The sequence below is a fragment of the Canis lupus genome, chromosome 3 (assembly GCF_011100685.1).
Source record: "Canis lupus familiaris isolate Mischka breed German Shepherd chromosome 3, alternate assembly UU_Cfam_GSD_1.0, whole genome shotgun sequence".
Classification (NCBI taxonomy): Eukaryota; Metazoa; Chordata; class Mammalia; order Carnivora; family Canidae; genus Canis; species Canis lupus.
The window spans coordinates 30,140,730-30,166,226 of NC_049224.1; the positions used below are offsets into that span (position 1 = coordinate 30,140,730).

General features: G+C 39.4%; 1 protein-coding gene, 1 long non-coding RNA gene and 1 pseudogene across 3 annotated transcripts in view; 1 reads left to right on the forward strand and 2 right to left on the reverse strand.

Moving 5' to 3' along the window:
• IQGAP2 (IQ motif containing GTPase activating protein 2) overlaps positions 1-25,497 on the reverse strand; it is a 287,444-nt gene that overhangs the window by 40,920 nt on the left and 221,027 nt on the right. Inside the window, exons 15-21 of one of the 2 annotated variants that reach the window (XM_038532512.1) lie at positions 23,117-23,284; positions 20,638-20,780; positions 18,585-18,755; positions 10,306-10,389; positions 9,064-9,135; positions 6,925-6,994; positions 1,587-1,795 (exon numbers count right to left, since the gene is read on the reverse strand). In XM_038532512.1, the coding sequence (XP_038388440.1) occupies positions 1,587-1,795; positions 6,925-6,994; positions 9,064-9,135; positions 10,306-10,389; positions 18,585-18,755; positions 20,638-20,780; positions 23,117-23,284 (917 nt within the window). The remainder of the gene's footprint in view (positions 1-1,586; positions 1,796-6,924; positions 6,995-9,063; positions 9,136-10,305; positions 10,390-18,584; positions 18,756-20,637; positions 20,781-23,116; positions 23,285-25,497) is intronic. The other variant, XM_038532513.1, reaches the window with a different exon arrangement.
• LOC111095331 lies at positions 7,507-7,968 on the reverse strand (annotated as a pseudogene).
• Positions 9,649-10,682, forward strand: LOC111095173. Its single transcript, XR_005356860.1, has 3 exons — positions 9,649-9,785; positions 10,017-10,157; positions 10,243-10,682. It is a non-coding gene; the product is annotated as an uncharacterized LOC111095173 (long non-coding RNA).

Consider the following 25,497-nt stretch of genomic DNA (forward strand, 5'->3'; position numbering starts at 1 on the left):
CCCTGAGGGGAGCCTGATGTGGGACTCAATTCCCAGATCATGACCTGGGCCAAAGGTAGACACTGAACTGCTGAGCCACCCAAGTGTCCCTAAATTGTACTTTTCTTAATATTTAGAAAAGAATATAATTTCCTATTTTGTAAATTGCTCTATTTTCCTTATTTTCTGGGCACTATTTCACTATTTCTCTGCGAGGGCTGGAGACAAGAGTGGGGCATTCACATCCTCATCTGCTGGCCTCCTGAGCTCCTCATTTCCCAGTTTTCCAGAAACAAAGACTCAAGTCAGTGGCAGTTGGCACTCTTTGTTTGACCCATGGTAGCTTTCTCAGAGTTTCTAGAAGGTCAACTTCCCATGCCCCCTTCTGACCTATCCATTTTCTGAAAACTGATGTGGCACTGGAATAGGAACATGGAGAGAGATCTGATCCTACAAATTTCCTTTCTAGGGTAAAAAAATGAAACTTTACACATGGTTTGAGGGAGCTCTGAAATGAACAGGTTTCACACAGATACAAAACTATAGCATTATTTACTTAGAGGCTGTTTGGGGGGCAGTCCACTCAGTAAGGGCCATTTTGGATATGTGTAAAGGCTTTTTTTTTTTTTTTTTTAAAGATTTATTTATTTAGGGGGAGAAAGAGTGTGTGCATGAATTGGGGGAGGGGAGAGAGAGAGAGAGAGAGAATCTCAAGCTGACTCTACATTGGGCACCGATCCTGACGCAGGGCTTGATCTTATGACCCAAAATCAAGAGTCAAATGTCCAACTGACTGAGCCACCAGGCACCCCACAAAGATAGTTTTTTTTAACATTCTAACAATTGGAAGGTTTCTAGTGGGTGGGAGCAGGGATGCTCTGCTGTCCTGCAATTTGTAGGACATTCCTGCGTACATTGTCTACCTTTTGCATGGGTGGATTTTTCAATGTCCTCCTTGTTATTCATGTAGGTCTAAATTCTGTAATTATTTGAGCCCCCAAACTAATTGTTTTAGATATAAACAAAATGCATTTCCCCCGCAATTTTACTATACACTGACTCTTCTAGGACTGCAATTCTGTGCAGGGAGATCAACTGGCTTGTTCTGAACTTTACAAAGAGTTATTTTCCACTTTGGAAAATGAAATCATGGACAGTTCCCCCACTCACTGGCATTAGTCATCTGCAGCAATTCGTAGTTTGTTCAGTCTGTGATATTCTGGGAAGAGGCCCAAGCCTCAGGCAACTCGTTCACATCTTCTAATGGCATTGGGCCCATGTACTTTCACATTGAAATCCACATTTTTATTAGAAATTACTTTTTTATATTTGTGGGAAGACCTTAGTCTCATTATGAAGGTACCTATGTAAGTAGACTTCGTTTCACGTACATTTCATTTCAGGATGGTAAAAGAGCCTCACAAAATACGTTATCAGGGACAAGAGTATAAAATTTTACCGGTCTGAGAACCATGAGAAAAATGGTCAGTGAATTTGGACAACACATTCTGGATTCTAAATGAGTTTAGCTTGACAAAGGTTTTGTCGGCAAATACTTGTGCCCCCTCTCTCTTCTGGGAGCTGAAGGCCTCACAGATCCCACTGACCTCCAGCGTGATCCTGTTTTTCACCAGGAGCCCAATCTTGATGTCCATCAAGTTCAGGTCTTTCTCTAGCTGTTGATTGCCTCTGATCTTGGTCACCACTTCTTCCCTTAATCGTGCTACCTCCAGCTCTTCCTGGAAATCCAAGTTACTTTGGTCCAATAGGTGTACAAATTTTCGGATCACTGTTAATGGTGGGTTTTCAGAGCCAACTGCAGGGAAAGGAACAGGCATGCTTTCATTAGGCATGTTTGGAATTCTCATCAATAAGAGAGGAATCAGGTATTTCAATAAGGCATTACTACAAAAATATGGCAATGGAAGCACTTAGGTTCCAGAGTGACTCATACTGTCCATGTCAAATCTGGACAGGGAAACTGATCATATAAATAACTGCACACCACTGATGCCACCTGGTCTGTCTTCCAGCTATCTAATTCTCCCATACTGCTTCCAGGACCCTCGCACGGAGAAGATAGCTCTACCTGTCTGTGCTTTATTGATAAGGAACGTAAGAATGGATGTTAACTAAGTTATCTCTGAGACCTTGTGGCTGAGCCAGATAAGAGATTTCTGTTCCTGCTACAGGAAATGGAAAGTGATTTCTCTGAGCCCCAAAGACCATGGAGAGAGAGCAGGAACTAGGTGAAAAGTGAATTAGAGAAAGTCAATGAGAGGAGAACTGTAAGGCCAAACAGGAGCCAATGGAATGACGAGTGAAACATGTTCTGTGGCACAAATACAGGGATTTTAGACATTGAAATTTGGTCCTTGTCCTTTCGGCATGGACCGAGAGGGCACTCAGAGCCTGGGACACCAGCCTCGCTGTTGAGAGGGGTGTCTAAATTCTAAAAGGGTTTCCCCTTGGTGCTCTGAACATTAATTATGCTTTAATTCCTGGGCACTGTGACTTTACAAAAAAATACATTTGTTAAAGTGTTTTAGTAAACACTGGGTAAACTTTTAAGAATAAATGATCTGGACCTTCAGCGATTAATGACTACACACAACACAAAGATGACTTCAAGAACCTCAGCCTAGTTGTGGCAACTCCCATCACCACCTTCTCCTTTACACTGAGTCCCTAACCCATCTTCTTTTTAATTCCAGCTTGGTTCTGTGGTGTTTTGGCATTCAAGAAATAAAGAGTTAAACACCACAAATAACTAATAGCATGAATCCCACATGAACAACCAAATCTATGCCACTTCTGATGGGCTTTATTGGAGAAATTAGTTTGGCTCTTGGGACTCTTCCCTTCCTGAGACTAAAGCACACATGAATTTGTTTTCTACTTTCTAACAAAGATGTTGCTTAATGACATGGCCATTTCAGAAAAAGGCTGAGCAATGCTCCAGAACTCACGTACATAGCTAAGTCAGAAAAACATGAGCCATCTCGTTTGGTCTCAAATTCTCTTTCCTCCTAAGAACCACCTATCTCTGTATGTGCCAATAAGTAGATTACAAACAAATTAGGTACTTTAGCTTTACTAATTATTATTATTATTATTTTTTTATTTTTTTATTTTTTTTTAAAGATTTTATTTATTTATTCATGAGAGACAGAGGCAGAGGGAGAAGCAGGCTCCATGCAGGGAGCCCGACGTGGGACTCGATCCCGGGTCTCCAGGATCAGGCCCCGGGCTGAAGGCGGTGCCAAACCGCTGAGCCACCCGGGCTGCCCAGCTTTACTAATTATTATGGCCCCAATTTAGTATTTCCTCTCTCAGCAGTAGGCTTGTGACATCTTCATGATGGGAATCATTTTGGGGTATTTTAATTCCAGAGAGTCACCTAACTTGATAGCACTGACAAGTGACCATATCACACTTATAGCAACTTCCAAGCCTGCATGCACTCAATGCCCTTCCAGAAGGAATGGGTGAAAATGGATGATGACAGACTAATAAAAGTGACTTTTTTTTTTTTTCCGGATTAAAAATGCCTTGGTCTGGTGCACCTGGGTGCCTCAGTCAGTTAAGTGATTGCCTTTGGCTCAGGTTGTGATTGTGGGGTCCTCGATGAAGCCCCAAATTGGTTCCTTGCTCAGCGGGGAGTCTGCAGACTTCTCCCTCTCCCTCTGCCCTTCCCACTGCTGTTCTCTATCTCTCACTCTTTCTCAAAATAAATAAATAAAATCTTTAAAAAATTGCCTTAGTCTTGGGATATCTGGGTGGCTCAGTGGTTGAGCATCTGCCTTTGGCTCAGGGTGTGACCCCAGCGTCCTGGGATTGAGTCCCACATCGGGCTCTCTGCAGGGATCCTGCTTCTCCTTCTATGTCTCTGCCTCTCTCCATGTCGCTCATGAATAAATAAATAAAATCTTTAAAAATAATGCCTTAGTCTTACAAAGATGCTGAACTGAGAAAGTAATGAAAATTGGCATTTCTGATACCACAAAACCGTCCTACTGCAAAAGTGCAGAGCAGCTTGGATCTAACTTATTCACTACCATAGTTTCTATCCACTTTCTATGCTTCAACATGAAATCACCTGGATTTTCTAATTTTCTAATTTTATTGTGACATATATTAGTTGGGAAAATAGGCATATATCTCTCTAAGACCTTAATTAGGCAAACTATAATACTAGTGTTATTAAAGAGGCAGTAAGTATTACTTATATAAATAGATTTATATATTTGATTATAGCTCCATCCATTCCACCCTTTAGGTCCTAAATGAGCCACCATGGAAAAGCCACATTCCATTCACTAGCCGCGTCTTTAAGGTATGACTCCAGTTTTTGCTTATTTATAGTTCTAACATCTAAGAATTTTGCATGATCGTTATTCTTAAATCTTTGAGCCATATTTTCACCTGGATTTTTTAAAAAAAGATTTTTATTTATTCATGAGAGATACACAGAGAAATGCAGAGACACAGGTAGAGGGAGAAGCAGGTTCCATGCAGGGAACCCGACGTGGGACTCAATCTTGGGACTCTAGGATAATGCTTTGAGCCAAAGGCAGATGCTCAACCACCGAGTCACCCCTTCACCTGGACTTTTAAATTAGGATTTCTTTTGTCTTTGTCATTTAAAAAAATGTAAAGGGGCACCTGGGTGGCTCAGTTGGTTAAGCACCCAACCTTGGTTTTGGCTCAGGTCAGGATCTTGGGGTCATGAGATTGAGCCCTACATGAGGCTTGGTGCTCAGTGTAGACTCTGCTTGAGATTCTCTCTTTCTCCTTCTCCTTCTGCCCCTTTCCCCTTTCATGTTCTTTCTCTCTCAAATAAATAAAAATCTTTAAAAAAATGTAAGCAAGTGAAAAGCATCACCACAACTGCCCACAAAAACATGTTACCAAGAATGAAATGAAAAGCAGCCTGTGCTCATTTAGAAAATTTATTCTTGGGATCCCTGGGTGGCGCAGTTGTTTGGCGCCTGCCTTTGGCCCAGGGCGTGATCCTGGAGATTCGGGATCGAATCCCACATCGGGCTCCCGGTTCATGGAGCCTGCTTCTTCCTCTGCCTGTGTCTCTGCCTCACTCTCTCTCTCTCGGTGACTATCATAAATAAATAAAAAATTAAAAAAAAAAAAAGAAAATTTATTCTTAAATTGTCTTTCAGGAGTAAAGGGCAGTAGAAAACCTGTTTTAGTGTGTTAGGGCTCAGAAAAGAAAATCCCTATTTAGCCATCTTGTAAAACACTTGAAGATATCCACCAACTGAGAGATGAACTTCATTAACTCAACAACGGAGAAGTGTGGCCCTGAAAAGACTGGCTGGCCTTTCCTTGCTTAGCTTGCACAGGGAATTCTGGAATCCAGTGGAATGATGTATTAGCCAACAGATTCTGTAGGCTGCAGGTACAAACTGCTCTCTCAATCTTCTTGAGGCTTTTCCTCAATAAGTAACAGAGAAGACCTTTCTGGAGCCATAAACTTCACTCCAAAACTCAGACTTTAGACAGTAAAGGGCACTCACTAAACTACTTCCTAGGTAGTTACGTTACTGAACTTTTACTTCCTCCAAAGTATAAAAATGAGAAACAAGGCAGAGTCAGACACAGCATAGGGGCCATTTTCATTACTATGATGTGCAAATCATGATTTTTTTTTTTACCCTCTCAAAACTAATTCTGAGTGACCTAAGCAAAATATTTTAAAAATTTGTGCAATACTACTATCAGCAAGTTCTTAATCTATCACATGTTCTTGCAATAATAAGAATGTTAAAAATTCAGCATATAAAAAAAGATCTTGATTATGTAAAGAACAGAAAAACATACAAAGTTGGGATTGCAAACAGTGCAAAATGTGAATGTTGTTTGAGTGATTTTTATTTTATTTAGCTGTTTTTAAACTTTCTACAAATGGTATATATTAGTATTATAATAAAAAATATTTTAAAAACTGGAAAGTCTAGAATGAAATTATAGGAAGATGTTCATAGTTATCTTTGGGAGATGAGTTTTTTTCCTTCTTATTCATGTCTCCCAAATTTCTCATGTGAACATGTTTTATTCTTAAAATGAGGGAAAAAAATCATAGGCCAACAAAACAAATTAAATAGTTCAAATATAAGCTTATCTTCTGGCTAATTCTTTTGCATTAGATTTCTGACTCTAGCTCAAATTTAATATAAAAATATCAGCATTTATGCCAACTCTATTCTTTGTGAAGAAATCATATCCACTCTACCTACGCTTCTGTATAAGAGGAAGTCCCTCTTCCTGCCATGCCATTCATGTTCCTTCGTGTGCCAGTTCAGAACCCGGGGTCTGAGCTAGTCACAATCTACTGGAAACAATGGACAACTTCTGTTCCTGGAGCAGCCTCTGAAGTGACTAAGATGTTTTTATTTTTGCTTATTTATAAGGAATCCATACTTTGTTTCAAGATGATCTCCAGTTAGTGATGGCTTGACTTAACGATTTTTTTACTTCATGAAGGTGCAAATGCCATACACATGCAGTAGAAGAGTACTCTGAAGTTTCAGTTTGCATCTTTTCCCAGGCTGGGATCATGCCATAGGATGGTCTCTTCTGATGCTGAGTGGCAGCAGTGAGCCACAGCTCCCTGTCAGCCACGTGATCCTGAGGGTAAACAACCCATACACTCATAGCCATTTTGTTTTTCACTTTCAGTGCAGTATTCGATAAATAACAGAAGCTATTCAACTCTTTGCTATAAAATAGGCTTTGTGTAAGATGATTTGTCCAACTGTAGGATAATGGGAGTGCTCTGAGCACATTTAGGGCAAGCCAGGCTAAGCTATGATGTTCCATAGATTAGGTGTATTAAGTGCATTTTGACTTTGGATATTGTCAACTTACGATGGGTGTATTAGGACATAACCTTATTGTTAGTGGAGGAATATCTGTACTCCTACTTACCCAATGTTTTGTAGTCATCTCTAGCTTTGTTTGCTCTCAGTAGTGACTGTATTTTCACAATTTCATTTTTCTGCAAAAGAATGAGACCAGTCATGATCTTCCCAAAACCCAACTATTCCACAACTGTAGAATTCAGAACTACTTAAAAACTGACAATATTTAAAAATGGACATGATTTAGGGACACCTGGCTGGCTCTGGTGGTGGAATATGTGACTTTTGATCTCAGGGGTGTGAGTTCAAGCCCCATATTGGGTGTAGAAATTCCTTAAAAATAAAATTTTTCATTGTATATAAAAAATATTTTAATTCTTGTCCTTACGAACTATAAAGACTATACGTGATTTGGAAATGAGACTGTACTAAACAATGGCCAAAGAATAACTCTACTCTATGCCTTGTCTTTGGTCACTCAGAATTTTCTTTTATTTACTTTATTTTAGAGAGATACAGAAAGAGTGAATGGGGGAAGGGCAGAGAGAAAGAGGATCTCAAGCAGACTTTGCTGAGTATGGAGCCTGACACAGGGATCGATCCCACGACACTGAGATCATGACCTGAGTTGAAATCAAGAGTTGGATGCTCAACCAACTGAGCTGCCCAGGTGCCACTGGTCACTCAGAATTATGTTATCAGCTATGATTGTTGTTGCTTGTCACCTCATGTTATTTTTATTTTATTTTATTTATTTAGGAGATTATGGTGTATTCACCATAATCTCCTTTCCGTTCCACATAAATTCAGGATCTCTTTTACACATAACAATACACCACATCTCTGATGCCTGGTTGGAATACCAATGTTCTGTGCCATGTTGTCTTCTGACTGACCATCACTCTCCCCTGACCACCATATGTCATGAATGACACCATATGTCATTCTTTGCTAGAGAAGATACTGTGACTGTGTTTTTCCCTTCCACTGTCTCATGATGGGGTCCTGACCCACTTGCCCAAGTAGCTGCACATGGTTCAATAGCTATTGCTATTTCAGACTCACATCTTACAAACTGATGAAATGCCTGTAATACATGTCCTTGAAACATGGCTTCTACTTGCTTTTCCTACAAGCTAGTCTTTGGTCTTCTAGTGAAGGATTTGAGGCTCCCTCCCTCCCTCCCTCCCTCCCTCCCTCCCTCCCTCACTGGATGCTCTCTAAAATAAAATCTTAAGAAAAAAAAAAAGAATGAAAACTATTTAGAACTGACAGTATTTGGATGGGGTGCATTCAATGTTTATTTTTTCCATTTTCTTTGAAAAGAAAGGGTCAGAAAACTTAGCTAAAAGTATCGACAAGATTATACGGGACTGTTTATAAAGAGATCTAAGAGGGAAAAGAATTTTATTTATTTACTTTTTGGGGGAAAATAATTTTAGCCTCAAATTTAGATGATTCAATCTCTAATTTAAGATTGAATCAATTTAAAGATCCTAAAAAAATTCTTCCTGTGGTCTTCTATTTAAGTTTATCAGTTAGCAGTTAGAAAAACTTTATAAGCAGTGTTGGAAAATACTTGTCTGGAATCTTTTCTCTTCAACATTACTAGCCCACATCCATTTCTTCTCACACATTTCTATGCAGCCCTGACTAGTGAAGTCTCACTCTTAACATGAGTTCTGAATTAAAAAAAAGTAAGCCTCCCAATATTATCACATTGAGTTCTTAAGACCCGTTGTTTCCTCTTATTGTACATTTCCACCATTTAGCTCTGAAGTTGTTTTTAAAAAATATGTAAGGTTACTGATGTTTGGCTTGCAACTGTCCATCAAATTAAGTGACATTGATGTTTTAGAACTTGAGCCAAAGGCAGTTGGGGAGACATGAAAATATCATTTAACCCAAATAAAAGCCTTGGTGTGTGTCTTAGGACAAAAGGAAGCAAGTGTGTGAAAAATATTTAGGAAAGAAGACATTTCATTTTCTCTTCCTGAACTGACAAAATATTCTATTTAATGCAAAGACTAGATAGGAATGAACACTATGCAGCCAGCATATACAATACACCAATAGCCTTCCACTCGGGTTCTCTTCTAAAAATATTTCCACCATCTAATAAAAATCATTCAATGCTAACATTCAACAAAGCATTCATTCAATTCATCCTCAGTCAGGGTGAAAATCTACTTGGCATGTCTCTTACATGATCTCTGAAATACTGTAGTCGTGAAAGGTAATTCCTCCGTGTTGTTACCATCCGGAACCAGGACTGAATCTAAAAATGAGTTAAACAGAGAAATCAAGGCATTACCAAACAACCTTTAATATCTTTTCACGCAGTCTTTCTAAAGATAATATTGATAGTGTGATAAAAAAGTAGATATTAGCAGCCCACCAAATAATTAACATCCTAAGTCTCATCTTCATCTTCTACTTCTTTCATTGCTTTTTCTCTTGGGGGTTCAAAGCATTTTATACCTTATGGTGGGGAAGGTAATATAGCTTTGTGCCTTTCTGCTTTCGTCTCAGTAAATAAAAACCAAGAGGGCAGACATTTTGCTGAGCATAGCAATAGGTCAGGGAATCAAAAACTAAGTCCCAGGTTTCTTCCACCATCCTTTAAAGTCATCCAGTATCCTTTAAGTCTTTACAGGGAAACATGTCTAGAATTCTCATGAGGGACCAATTGGCACCTACAGTGTCCCAAGGCAACAGGCATGTGTTCCATGGTGAGTGCAGCACATCACTAAGGAGCACAATGGGTCTAGATGATGTCATTCTCTGTCTTCACAGTTTAGAGGTCTTATGAATTAATCTCATGTCATTCCAATCTCTGTCCAGCCCTACTATTCCGACTCTAATCTGGATTTCCACATTGTCTGCAAGTTTGTTTCTGGGCAGTCCTCTGGTTTCCAGAACTGAGGAGTGGGTACCCTGGTGCCTTTTCATTTTCTAAACTCACAGCCATCAGACTGGGTCGAGAGCTAGGTTAGACCTGCTTGACCCCCACCCCCACCCCCACACCCCACCCCGAGGTCCTAACTTAGTTCTACTTCCTCTTGTTACTGGCTTTGCATTTGCCTAACAACTAAGGTTAAGTTTGAGCACTGTAAATATTATCAGTGAATACGATAAGAGGATGCTGTTTTCCCCTAGAGCTTAAGTATCAATTTGGACTTGGTAGAGAAAGAGCATTCACTGGTTATGAAATAACTGCATATTTGATTCTCAAAACCACACAGAGGACCTGAGCCAGGTACAGTGTTTTAACAGCCTTGAAGATGATCAGCTATGTGAGTGAGTAATGGATATGGGACTCAAACCTGGGACTTATTTCTGACTTCAAGACTCCTATGTACCCTTTCCATTCTCTGTCTTCCAGGAGCAAAACTAAAATTGAAGGGAAAGGAATAAGTCAAGCACTAAGGTAGGAAGGGATGTTTACCTTCACAATGGAATTGGTATTGTCAACGAACATTTGCCGCCTGCATGAATATGCTTTCCGCTGTTTGTATCCCTTCCAAAAAGCCTGTGGAAAAGAGCAAGTTAAAAAATTCCTTTTGTGCAACAGTTTACTGCTTGATAGAAAGCACAGGAACAGAGTATGTCTCGGGAGGCACTGTGTTGGGCTACTGTCTGGGGCCCTCTCTTCCAAATCCCCCGTGGACACCACTGCTGATGGGTGGACATGTACTGAGCAGAATGCTCCAGCTCACAGCTGAGGCTTGTCTCAAACTTGGGGAAAGCACAGTTAGCAGGTAGAAGCTCAGTCTCCTGTTTGAAAGCTTAATTTATCAAGGCTCTGAGTGACAAAAAGTAATAATAAAATGGGGATCCCTGGGTGGCGCAGCGGTTTAGCGCCTGCCTTCGGCCCAGGGCACGATCCTGGAAACCCGGGATCGAATCCCACGTCGGGCTCCCGGTGCATGGAGCCTGCTTCTCTCTCTGCCTGGGTCTCTGCCTCTCTCTGTGTGTCTCTCATGAATAAATAAATCTTTAAAAATAAAAATTAAAAAAATAGGGGATTATTGGCTCAAAAGTTGGTATTTATTTTTATTTTATTTCATTTTTATTTTTTAAGAGATTTTACTTATTTATTCATGAGAGGCAGAGAGAGAGAGAGAGAGAGAGAGAGAGGCAGAGACACAGGCAGAGGGAGAAGCAGGCTCCATGCAGGGAGCCCAATGCAGGATTCAATCCCGGGTCTCCAGGGCCACGCCCTGGGCTGAAGGTGGGCCACCCGGGCTGCCCCTATTTATTTATTTATTTTTAAAAAGATTTTATTTATTTGACACACACACAGAAGGTGAGCGAGCGAGAGCACAAGCAGGGGGAGTGCCAGGCAGGCGGAGAGGGAGAAACAGACTCCCCACTGAGCAGGGAGCCCAATGCCAGGGCTCAAGTCCAGGAATCTGGGATCATGACCCAAGCCAAAGGCAGATGCTTTAACTGACTGAGCCACCTCGCCAACCCCAATAATTGATATTTAAAATGAGTAGTTACTGTCAAATTGCCCTCCAAAAAGTGTAGGACAGACATTTCTTTCCCCAGGGTTTCGCTGAACTAACAAAAATGAAAAAGATTGAGGATATCTAAGCTAATGGCTTCATTTTTATACTTTACTCTCCAGCAAAGTATAGAAACCTTACCTTCCTATACATACAAACCTTACCCTACCCCATTTATAATATAATTGTATATTACCTATATACATATTGAGAATCATATAACAAGTTTTGTAATTTTTACTTCACTTGCCAAACATAATTAAGGAAATTCAAGAGTAGAAGGAAAACGTGTTTACTCACAATTTTACTCTTTCATTGTTTTTTCCTTCCTGGTTTTCCAAAATTCTTTTATCATTTTCTTTTTTGTTTAGAGAACTTTCTTTGCTATTCTTTTAGGGCAGGTATGCTATTGACAAGTTCTCTTAATTTTTCTCTTCATCTAACAAAGTCTTCATTTCCCCTTCATTCCTAAAGAATATTTTTGGTGGATAACGAATACTGTGTTGGACAGTTCTTTCCTTTTAATGTTGTAAGAAATTTTGGGCCATTCCTCCTCATTTCCATAGGCCCTTATGGGAAAATCTTCTGTCATGAGAACTGTTTTACAGATAAGTTGTCGTCCCTATATCATTGCTTTAAAGATTAAAAAATTTTTTTTTTATTTTTCAGAAGTGTGTGATGCATCTTTGGGTACATTTCTTTAAGTTTATCCTCTTTGGGGTTTACTCAACTTCTTGAATCTGTGGTTCTGTGTCTTTGATCACACACAGGAACTTTTGAGACATTTAGTCCAGGGCTTTTTCAGTACTTTCCCTTTCTCTTCACCTCTGAAACTGATGACACAAACATTAAATCTTTTGTTATGGTCCCACAGATGCCTTGAGGCTTTGTTCATTGGTTTTTCCATCTTTTCTCTCTGTTGCTCAGATCTAGTAGTTTCTATAATTCTATTCTCTAGTTCACTAACTTGGTCCTTTGTTCTCTCCATTTTGCTGTTAAGTCCATCCACTGAGTTTTTTTTATATGTTGTTCTATCTCTTAGTTCCAAAATTTGTTGTTGTTTTTTTTACTATCTTCTAGTTCTTTGCCAAGGCTTTATTTTTTCCTTTGTGTGAAGTGTTTATTGCCATATTTTATGGCAGCTTTAAAATCGTCTGATAATATCTCTGTCATCTGTATTGGTATCTATTAATTGTCTTCTACAATTTACAGTTTGCTTGGTTCTTGAAATGTTTATTATCGATTGAAAGGTGGACAAATTCGACATTATGTGGTGACTAATAAGACTCTGGATCTTATTTATTCTGTTTTAGGTGGCTTTCCCTGACATTGTTCTGGCAAGGGAAGGGGGTGGTGATGCTGCCTCATTACTGGCAAGTAGGGGTGGAAGTTCAGGTTCTCCACCTGGCCTCTATTGATGCCTGAGATGGGGGCTGCTTATTAGTGCTGAATGGAGGGGCTGGGAGCTCTACCCCTAAGGCTGGGCCGATTCTACTCTGCCTGGGAGGGAGGGCAGTGGTGCTGTGTTACTACTCCTCACGTGGCCTCCACTGGTAGCAGAAAGCTTTGTGGCAGGTGGCCTCATTACTACTGGCTTGTGATCAAAGTCCACACTCTCCACCTGCCTCCTCTGACACCACCCAGCAAGGAAAGGAAGGGCTGCCACATTACTGTTTTTGTGAGCATGGAAGTTCAGGTTCTGGGGAGCTGGGTACCTTGTTAGGGTCTACCAGGGTGAAATGCCAGGGTCTCAACTTTGTGGCATGAGTGGTATGTGTGTGTGTGGGGTCACAGTTTTGTTTTTCTGTGCTGTTTGGCTAGAGTTAGAGTGGTTATAATCTAAAAGTTTTGTCTTTCTGGGCTACACCTTTCTTGGTCCTTTGGCTACAAAGAAAAGGCTTTTGTTGGAGTTTCTGCCTGCATTTTTGTGTTGCCAGCCTCTGCAGCAACAAGTCTGAGATACATAAAGCTAAAAGAAAATCACAGAATTCACCTTCATGTCCTTCTTGGGTCTCAAGGTTCCCAAGACAATCTACCTTTCCTCTCTCCATTTTTCATAGTGCTGTGTTTGTTTACATATAATGTCTGGGGCTTTTAGCTGTACTTAGAGGAAAGAATAGGGAAAAGTAGCTGTGTTCTGTATTCCCAGAAGTGGGAGACAAGCCCAAATAGTTTTTAAGTAGCCAATGTTTTAGAGTTTCCTATACTATTAAGGTCATATGAATTTATTCCTTGATAGATTACAAGATTTAAAAAAATCAGAAATGTAAAAAGTAGGTATGTTTCAAGAGAGCCACCTGAAAAGCTATTAAAACTGAGTTCTTCCAGGTGATTAGTTTTAAAATGAACATATATACTTGATTAATTTTCTGCATGTGAAAAACAACACAATAGAAAAAAGATGACATTCATGATAGCAAAAAATAATGGAGTTAACTTTAGAAATAGGAATAAATTTAATGCTCTACAGTGAGAAAGATTAATAAACGGAGAGATATACTGATTACTGAACTGGAAAATTCATTATTGTAAAGATGCCAATCTCCTGAATAAACTAAAATCTCCATGTAATTATTACAGAAAATTCAGGAAAGGGTCTGGAACTTTATCAGCTGCCTTTGCACTACTGAAACGAGCACATGTTTTTCTCCTTTAAGCTATTGGGTTGATAAGGACTTACATAAGAAGGTAAATTATTGACGTTTTAAAACTGGATTTAGCTTCATAGTACTTCTCAAAATTTAACATGTATACAAATCATCACAGGGTCTTTTTAAAATGCAGATTTGAACTGAGAGGGTCTGAGTGGGGCTTCCAGGTAATAACAGTGCTGGTATATGCTCTACACTTCAAGTAATAAAGATCTAAGCAAAGATAAAGGATTTTTAATTGATGGCCCATTTAGAAAAAGCCACCAGGGGATCTGTCGGTGTGGCATTTCTGAAAGATGGGAAAAACTGTTCTCTGATGTCATCAACAATTGCTTGCAAAGTGGCCCAATGGTGCTAGAGAGACCAGGGGAAGTGGACCCTAATTGTGGGTTAATGGAATCTTTTTTTTTTTTTTTTTTTAAAGATTTTATTTGAGAGAGAGAGAAAGAGCCGGCGGGGGGGGGGGGGGGGGGGGGGGGGGGGGGTAGCAGGCTCCCCGCTGAGTGAGCAGGGGGGCCTGTCATGGGACTTGATCCCAGGATCCTGAGATCATGACCTGAGCCACCCAGGTGCCCCAGGTTAATGGATTCCATGGCAAGCTAACTAGTAACATTCATTGTGATGGGTCTCTGTGGTGCTTATGTTTTTGTGGGTTAAAACTTTGAAAGCACAGAAATCTAAATAAATATATAAAATATATCCCATTTCTGAATCCAAACTGAAATGCTTAAGTTCTTACTTCTGCTTTTCTCGAATCATCTAAACTCTAGAAAAACTATTAATCTTATTAGCTCAGAGTCACCAACCTTCTGGATAATCTGTCATAGTGAAGGCTGATGTACTACTGATGCATTCTTGCACTGGGAGAATGAACCCATTTGTCCAATATTTACTGTTTTTTAAAATACTAAGGATTCAATGCTCAACAACTGGATTTTCTTTGAGATTTCATTTTGTATTTCATCTCTTTATTGATAATGTAGATTTTTCTGGAATTGTTCTGTACTTATATTTTAATTGTAACCTTCTCAACCAAAGCAACTTTGCTAGGTATAGAATTTTTGGTCAACAGAAGCAGAATACTATATGCCTCTTATTTGTCAAAATTACACGTTCTTTTACAGTTTGTAAGCTTTGGCACTACCAGGACTGGCTTTTCTTATTCTGTGCAAATAGAACTACTGTGCTAGGCCATCAGATTGCAGGCTTTTCTAATTAGAGTCTGTTTATTAAAAACAATTTTGGGTATATAGTTGGGAGAAAGGAGTTATTGATGAAAAAGCAAAAGGAAACAAAATTCTAAACCATAAAGCCATTCACAAGAAGCTTTCTGCAGACAATTAGAGACAGAAGGTGTTTACAGAAGTGTCAATCTTCTCTAACTAGTATAAGAACTTGTGGGAAAATTTATAATAGCCATCTTTTTGTTACATTTTCTTTTTTCTTTCCATAAATATATTTTCTGTGTAATGCTTCTTTAACAAAGGAGTCTTTCAAAATATCTAGACCTCAAAGGTTATTGCTCTGTTTTACAGATTTTACAATTGTCAATCTCTAGAAAATGTGGCTTGCTAAATTGGTTGCCTTGTTTGGTAACTTGGCAACCAGGACAATAATATTCAAATTACCAACCCCAATTTCTGAAGCACAAATCCTCGTGTGATCTCTTAGCCAAGAAAGTCCTAAACATTTATCTCTTTACCTTCTTAGCTTAAAGGTGGACAATCCATTGATCTTCTAGAGTAGTTGCTTACATTAAAACAACGTGATAAAGGATTGTCACATCAGGTCACCCCCTTCCTCCCCACCTGCAGACTCTGCCGCTGCTCTGGACAATCTGCAAGTTGCTTCAGAGGAGCTAGTTGTTTCTCTTTCTTTGGGGGGAAGCTTGTGGCACTCTCTGATGTTCAATAATTCATTGCTTCCATTATTCCCAGGACTAGGTTTGGGTATTTGTCACTATTATGTTTCTTCCTAAGAAGTGGCATTCCAGCTTTCCTCAGTTCCAAGAAAAAGAAATACCAAGCTATCTACTTTCTCCCCTTTCAGTTTTGCCGATCTTCTTCTGTGTCACACCAACGATCTCGATGTTGTCCTCAGCATCTGTCCTTGGCGCCATCATCTCTTCATTACTAACACTACTGAGCAACCTCAGGGCCACAAACCGTGCTAGTCTGTCATGTGAATTATCCAGCTTCATTCTCACAACTCAGCCACAAAATGAGTATGAAAATGCAAGTGCGTTTTAAATCAATTCTTTTCCTCAACTTTTTGTGAGCGTTTTCTCGAGCTGACCACATGTTGCAGTTATTCTGATCGTTTGTTGGGCATTTTGCAATTGTGAGTTCATTTACATTCTACAATGTCACTATTTCTCTTCCTTTTTTTATTTGTCAGTTATCTTTGAATGTTTTGTCTTGTTTCACTGAACCCATCTTTTGTTTAGTTCCTTGAAAGCATGAAAGAGTTTCAGCATAAAAATTTGTCTGCTGGAGTAAGAGTGTCCCTAAATGTTAGTTTACTTAATTTATATCTACATCTTATATTTACTTATTTTTTTGAAATAAAATATTCCTTTTAGTTTGAGATTATTTTCTGGCTCACTCATTTGTAAATGTTATCAGAGTCTTCTTACTGTTCAAAAATAACACGGCTTTTTCCCTCTCACTGCTTTCAAGAGATTCTATGTCTCTCGGCCATGAGAGACAAATCATATGACAGTGAATTTCTCAGGAGACACCTTGGGTACCTTCTGATTGGTTCCATAGTACTTGAGGCAGAGGACTGGCTAATGATGCCATATATTCTCTGTACTCCTCTTCAGTTCCTTGGGAGGAGACTGAGAGTGGTGGAACTGGGATGTGGCTGGCCTCAGCGTGGGAGCCGTCTCTCTGAATTTGTTAAGACTACTGTGTCTGGAACTGATTCAGCCAGCTAGGAAGGTTGAGCTGGTTTATGGAGTCAAAGTCCTCACATTTCAGATCATGCCCCTCATTCAAGGTGAATTGGCCATATTGACTAGAAGATGAGAGTAGCATAATACCCTTTGGTTCATGGTCATCTGGTTTTGTGGGTCAGCAAATTTCTGCTGAATCCATATTCATTTCCAGTCTATAGCTTGCCTCTATACCTCTTGCCTTCCTCATTAGAATACCATCAAAGGAGTAGGAAAAGAACCCCAAAAACAAAAAAGAAGGCAGGGTGACTTCACATTTCTATGGTTTCTTCTTTCATCCTACTGCCTCTGCTGAGATGAAGGAAAAAGGCTCCAGATGATTGCTATTACTCTTTCCCCAAGCCCTCTCATGACTTCGGTCCTAGGTCCTAATAACAGATGGATTTTATACCTGTGTGCTCCAAAAAGGTACTCCAAATAAAACATTGCTCTATGTCCCGAGACTGGGCAGTTCAAGGTTGGCTCAAATTGTGTCAGGTTGGCTGACACTCTTTAATTCTGTATAAAATTAGAGCCTTAGCATCAGCGTGGAGGATCTATCTTTAGGCTTTTTTTTTTCTTCCACTTTCTGTATGTTTTGCCTGCCATGTGTTTAAAGAAGAAATAAAGTGGAAAACTTACTGGTTCAGCTAAGAAATATTCATTGTCAGGCTTATGGGAGAGTTTTCTTCTTAAAATTAATCATTTCTGCCTTTAACATCTTAAGCTCTGAACAAATTCAAATATTTAAGTATCTATCATACATAAGATATAACAATACAAAAATTTGAAAAACTTATTTTCTGCCCTGGATGATATAGTTAGGTGAGGAAAGCAGGTAAGAACACCAATGATCACAAAAGAGGAATCTCCAACTTAAAAGCTTCCAATTTGGGAAATTTTTTAGTTATTGGCCAATGCAAAAACCCACCAAGTGCTGTTCATCAATAACGGTATCACTTTGGATGCACAAAAAAAAGACACACCACCTTTTGGAAGTCAACAAAGTAGTTGGTAGAGGGTAGTAGCAGAATATAGGGGAGAAACATCTAAGTTTGCCAAGTTCCTTAGCAACCAGAAAGTTCGGACAAATTATGCAAGCTTAAGAACAACTCATAACCAAACAGAACAGGAGGATTTCTCCTAGAGGCCTAAATGAAGAGTATGTAAGCGAGAAGATACTCTTGGAGATGTGAAATCCATTTCATTAGCTCTTCCATTCTTTCAGTCTAGAGGAAAAGAACATAGATGTGCCACTCAACATCCACTAGCCACTGAAAAACATTCATAAACCACCCAGTTTAGAAAGTAGATGACCCAAGGAGATTCAACTTTTTAGAGAAGCAGATTTCAACTCTGATCTGAGGAGTCCCTCTGGCTCCACCTAGGTAGGTGGCAGGCAGACCTCTGTAAGTCCATAGTGCCCCTTGATGGTCTGCAAAGGTGAAAAATCATTCAATGGCTTTCCCATCTCTGTGCCTTAAAAAAGCAGGTTTGGGGGCAATGATTAAGGGAAAATCTGCAGTCAGAATTTTTAATTAGAATGTCATACTAATGGCATTATTATCAAATAAAGTGTCTTCAGGGGACAGGGCAGTTTCCTGTAACTAGTGGTAGGTGATTCACATACCTGTATTTTGACCACATGCTTTTCTTGTTCATACAAATATGATTTCCTAGCTTCATACTCTTTCCTAAGAAGGGATCCTGCACTTGTGGCTTGAAGGCGAAGAAGCAAATCATCAGAAGCAGACCACATCTTTTCTCGAACATAATCTGTTGTGACTTCCTCAATTATGTCCTGGCAAGAGATATTTCTTTTGGTTACACTTCACACATCAGGTGAAAGGAGCATAGAGGCTAGCTTCTGGAGATTTTATCTTTGAGAAAAAGATCTGGATAGCTCTTTCTGGCCTGGTTTAAAAAAACAGACTTGACCAGAGCCAAGGGATGAACTGGCTTAGCTTCTTTCTAGCAACATGCTTTTGAATCCTTTGTATGTGCTGCTGTGCTGCTATGAGAATTTGGTTGAGTGATCTCAGGATCTAGAGGTGGAGGTGCTGGCAAGGACCAGGTGTGAGGCCTGAGCTCCAGGGTGTGAAAAGGACAAGGATGAGTACAGTATGAATATGCATATGCATCGCCTCCTCCCTGCCCAGGGCTGCCAAGGAAAAGACAGCAGTGGCCATGATGTTTTCTGGCTCCTTTGACCCCTTCTTGTTCAGGCCAGAGTAGGCACAGCTCTGCAATGAGCCAGGAGAAGCTCAAAATAAACCTAGGAGAAAATAAAAGACTTGGGGCAGAAGGAAAGGGGGCAAGAGAAGAAAGACAGGCGCTACCATGGCCAGACAGGGGGAACCCTGTCGGAATGAGAATGAACGAGGCAAAAGGAGGAAGGGGGACTGTGAAAAGTCTTTATGTGGGTTATGAACTGGGTTTGCTTTTTATGTTTGTAAGAGATGCAAGTCAAGACTGGACTCACTTCTATGGCTGGTGCCTTTGATCAGCTGTGACTGGAATCAGTAGATACTTAATTTAAAAAATTACAACCGAAATAATAAAAAAGATGCTTAAAAACCTTTAAGAGAAGACACATTTACAGTCATGAAATCAGTACTTTCAGATTGTCTAGAAGAAATGATTTTTTTTTTTTTTTTAAGCAGAGTAAGACCTTCCACTTTTTAATAATCCTAATGGAATGATGCTTAATTTCACAAGGTTACTCCTCGGGCATCTTTGGATGCCACTGGAGCAATTGTTAGCTCTGAAGTTTAACTCTTTGATGCTGCTTCACAGTTTGATATATCTTTTCAACTACAGCATATGGCTTTTCCATATTGTCCACAGTTTCATTTTGCTACAAAGTAGCACTGATAAGGCACTGACACAGTACTATTTTCTTGTAAACTGTGGCAATCTTGAATATTTGAAATTAGTTATTTAACTCTTCTTCACTATCTTCTTGTCATTCAGGATTTCTGGTGGCATTGTTAGCCCCAGGCCACAGGTTTTTCTCTGAGTCTTAGCAAATATCATACCGGTGATTGGATCCACAAAGTTGCTATACTGCAATATCTTTGATCATGGAGACTTTTAATAATTCTTTAAGACCTACATTTGCGTACTCTTTTTTTTCCTGAAATGGAACTAAACTATTACTAGTATTTTCTCTTTAAACGTACTATGATGCATGGATCAAATAGCAATTTTCAAATTTTGTGGGTCCAACTTTGGTCTCAAGTCCAAAGCAGTCTCATGAACATCTTTTCAAGAATATTTCCCCCTAAAAAGCATTACTGACCTTTAAAAGGATAAATGTATCTCTGTGATAGGTGGTGAGGGGGAAAGAAAAAGACTTTCTGAATACTGACAACCAAGAAATTATTACTAACTGAGCTTTTGTGTCAAGGCAAACCTAATGATTGACTTCTTAGGATAATGTACCATTCCAAATAAACTATGAAAGCTTTCTTGCCCTTGTTCTGTCTGGTGGTGGTAGGCCAATATGGAAATAATTGTAAAAGTTAGTAGCCATGTGGCCATATCCAACTGCATTCATGAAGACTTTATCTCAAGCCTTTGATAAATCAGTTCTTTCCTCTCTTACTTCCATGATTCAAAAATAGAAAAGTAATCACATTTATCTGTTCATAGTATAGTTTCATCAAACACAAACCTCCTACCTCAATTTCTTTTGCCATGAGCCATGATTCTTTAGGCAAGTAGGATTCAGGCATGACCCAGGAAATCTCTTTTGAATCGATGTTGTAGTAGTACTCATATTTATCCTGGAGGAACAGTTTGAGCCACGAGCCTTCGGCAGACACTAAAGAAGGAAGTTTGTTACATTCTAGAGAGAAACACTGAACCCTTCAACAGAGTGTAGTTTCTCAGTATGTAAAATAATCTAATGAATAGTTTTTCACCAACTATTTGGATGGTCTAAGTTAAAATAACGAGAATTGAGTCACTAATATGGAGTGAATTCTAGGCATTCCATGGCAGCTCTCAACTCAGCCCAATCAAGAGGACAGACTAATGTCTTCTAACACAGGGCTCTAGACCTCAAATTTCTCATGAGGATGAGAGGGGTCACAGATGGCTAACAAGAAGGAAAAGCAAAGAATATACAGCCCTGGTAGATGTGAACAGCACATCACAGCACAGGTGGACAGAAGAGACCAAGAAGCAAGAATCTTCTTTGCTTAGGAAGTCTTCCAGCAACTTCTCTGAGAATGAGTAATCTGGAAGAACTGTGACCCACTGTTTAGGGAAAGCCAATAATCTGCATTAAACCAAAGCAGAAGTGACTCGTCTTTCCAGACAACTTTATCTGCCATATGCAAACACTAAGGTCACTAAGCAGGGAGGAAGAAAATGTCTGGTTTGACTTGTCTTGTTCTCTACAACCACACAAAAGAGAAAAAATTGCGGAAAGGATTCAATATGGGGGGAAGGATGTACTAGGAAAAAAACCTTGGCAGTCATGGCTTAATGAGGTAAGAAGAATATTTCCTCCTCAAGAATTCATGGGCTAAACATCCTATTTAGAAATCTGTTTATTTTGTTGAATGGTCATGATTCCTGTCCCAGACCAGTGAGCTAAAAACAACAAAAATAAACATAAGGATGATCTGACCTCGATCAATCCAAGCCAACTCCTGTCAAGTGAGCATTAGACTACATGTCTTTGTAGAGAAATCAAAGTTCAAGTGAATTTCCTTATAGAACATTTAAATGGATTCAAATAACTAAGCAGGGGTAATGTCAAGGACCCTTGGATATATGTCGATTCTTTACTTGGTTTTAAGTACTCCTCAACTGTTCTGTCCTTGCCCAGGAAAAGAGATGTATCTCTTTTCAAATGGGCAGTCAGACAGCTGTTATCTGCATAGAAATGCTGGTCTATTGGAAAATATATTGTACGGTCAAATTAGGATGATCACAACTAATCATTATGGATTTAAGGTAACTCCTAGGTTTCTGAACAGGGAATTTGGGGATTTATGACTACATACACCAGAACATGGCACAAAGGAGGAGGGGTAGGCAAATGTAGTGGACAGAAGATAAATTAAACTTGGGTCAGGATGGACTTGAAACTGAACTTAACCCTCGCATCAATACTATTATACAATTCTTTCTCCATGAAGGATGAGGTAGGGGACACTACGGTGATTCTGGATGAAGAGATGTGAAGGAAACAGAGAGGGGCTCAACAGGGATCAGATGCCAAGCAAGAAAGAATGGCCAATAGCCCTCATTACACTTCATTAATGGGCAATTTGCTACATTGCAGAGTGCAATCTCTAAGTTGGAAATGCATCAGACAACCTTAAAAGTATGTAGGAAGTCTATGGGAAAGATCTCCAATTTATCTAAAGAAAAAATTTTTTTTTCCTCCAAATTCCACTTTTTAGGCCACTACTGTACAGTAGTTTCCCAAAGAAGAGAAGTCCATGACCTACGATATGGTGCAAATAAACACAGCCTGTGAGTCAGGACACCTGCGTCCTTAATAGGACACCAGGTGTTCAGTAGAAATCTCTACAAGAGTGGTGTGTTGATGATCAAAAATTGACCTCTTCGTTTGTCATAGTCTCCCTCTACCAAAATCTCATGAACGTGTTTGTAAATCTGAAAAATGATTATTAGGCTCATGATCTCACAGATACTTTCCAGAGCCTACATTTCATAGTCTGCCATTGGATTGAACAGGCATAAATGCTTGCCAAGGTTATTGATCTGATCCCTTGGAGACCAGTTCACTCTACTCTATTCCATATTTTTAAACTTACTCTTTACTCCTACTAAAGATTGCGCAATCATGTACCATTTGTTTCAAAAAGCATAGAAATATTAGTGTAAAAATCAGTTTGTATCTCTAGAGAAATGGATCAACAAGCAAGCCCTACATAAAGCAAAATCTCCTTAAATACTGTATTTTCTCAAGTTTATGATAACATCCATGTATAGCCACCAAGTTAATCTGAGCTTTTTAAAAAACAAAAAAAAGTACATCTAAAACTTTTTCTTTATCAAGACAAAAAATGCATTAGAAATTTTCATTTGAAAGCATTATTTGTCTTAAAATTAATACAATACCACAGACATCATATTCAGAATGACATTTAGTTGGTGCTAAATGACTAAAAAGCTTACCACTTTTAGATTTGTGCTCTTTTGCCTTTGCAAGGGCATTATAGTACCTGTCAGCACATTCAGGGATTATGTCATTTGTATTGGGCATAGAAGGCTTCAAAAGAGACAAAATATCACTTGGCTTTTCTTTCTCCAAACACTGATTAACATCGATGACCAGTGTAATCCCTGCATAATGAAAAAAAAGTTTCTGTTAATGGTTATCTTCTACTTACCCGAGAGGTGTGCAAAGATATAGCTCAACCTTTCAGAAATGCATTTGCATTAAACCTTTTACCCTTTCAGAGTATGCAACACCTAAACCCAAGACAGTCACCAACTCACTTACCAGTTTAGGTTGTAAGAAGAACAAGATCCCACAGGAGCATGTCTTATTAACAGTATTTCCTGGTTGCCCTCATGTGGTATGAAGGCACTAGGTTTTACTCACTGTATGATCTGTAAGTGAAGTGAATGCATACTAACAGTAGATATGTAGTTCTTACGTAGGTCATCAATCAGTATTTGAGAAATATTCTTCTGAAGACATTGATTTATTTTAGAATAAGTAAAAATCCTGATATTCTCTTGTACAGTGCTAATATACTACACAAGGTTTGTCATAGGCAAGCTAAACAAATGTTCTAGAAAGGCAAAGGTATAGCTGGTGGACATAGGCAATCAAGTCCAGAAACTTAATTCCGAAACCAGTTTAGACCTAAAAAACATCTTATCCCCTTTTAAATTTCTGCCTCTCTCCATAAATCAAAACATACTGAACTCTTCGTTGTCTTCAAAGTTAATATGGTGAGTTCTTTATTATCTACTTTAGTTGCAGCTAAGAATATTCTGGCCCAACCAATGAAACTACTGTTTTCACAAACCATAAATGCACTGAGTTAGAAACATAGAACAACAAAAACAAAAGAAACCAGGTTAAAACACTTTGTAGACAAAAAAAAGTTTTTGAGGAAAAGGGGAGAGATGGATTCCCTCCCTCCCTCCCTTCCAAACACACACATGTCAATCTCTACCATACAAATGCCTAATGGTATATTGGTGCCATCAAATTATGTTCACATGTGTGTGGAAGCAAGCAAGAAAAATGGAGTTTGACTTTCAACAGCCTGGAATCAAGGTCACGCAAATCCTGGAGGAACACATACAGAATCAGGAACTTCTGTAGCCAACTTCAACTGCTGCAGAGCAAAAGGCACAACAGTGTGTTCTTGGGCTTACAGGAGTTAACAGGAATGGATAAGCAGTTAGCCTTTCCTCTTCTTCAGGAAAGCTTTCAAGGATGGGACAAACATGGTACCGGTATTTGAGAGGTCTATGGTCTCAGAGAAGTAGAAGGAACAAGTAAATGATCAAGAATCCTCACATGAATTACATCTGACAGCTTCATCTAACCAGTAAAATGGTGTATTCTTTAAAAGATGGGTATTATGAAAGCATGCATTTCTTGCATCTAGAAGTGTGCTTTATCATCAAGTACTGACCTGTAAGTAGTAGGTCCACAGGTTCATTTTCTAGGTAACCGAAGCTTACTCCTCATCTTAACAGAACCATTTTTCATGAAAATCTAAAGCCCTGGAGAAAACCCTAAGAGAACAGTTTCTACCCTTCTCATCATTTTATCCACAGTCCCTGGTACACAGTAGGTGCTTAATGTTTGCTGAGAGCTGCCAGAAGAGTCCTTCCTGCCATTATATGGTGCTATAATACCCCAAGTAGTATGTTCAAGTACTATGGAGGTGTTTGGGCTTCTTTGTTCTTGCACTAAATGGCCTCAAACTCCTCTGCTTTTAGTTTTCCCCTCCTGGCCTACCAGCTCTCTGTTCTTGCTGCTGTGTGTTTGCACAGAGCAACCAACACCTAACTGCCTGGTAATTCATGGCTTCTGCTATGCTCTGAGGTAGGAAGAGACACAACCAGACATGTTAGCTTTATTCCTAAGATAAGAATACACAGGCTCCAGGTATCTGGCCAAGAGGTCCCCAAAGAGTATAGTAAACCAGTTCCAGGCCACAGGCTTTGAGACATCTTTTTTTAAAAAATATTTTATTTATTTATTCATGAGAGACAGAGAGAGAGAGGGAGAGGGAGAGAGAGGGAGGGAAGAAGGGAGGGAGGGAGGGAGGGGCAGAGACATAGGGCAGAGGGAGAGGCAGGCTCCATGTAGGAAGCCCAATGTGGGACTCGATCCCAGACCCCAGGATCATGCCCTGAGCCCAAGGCAGGTGCTAAACCGCTGAGCCACCCAGGTGTCCTGAGACATCTCTTTTGATTGCTTTTTTGCTTAATCTGTGGGATGTGGTTTAGTTCCAGATAATTTAAGATGTCACATAAATGGTCTACATAAAGTCGGGTATCTTTGTGGTAAGAAACATATTAAGAAA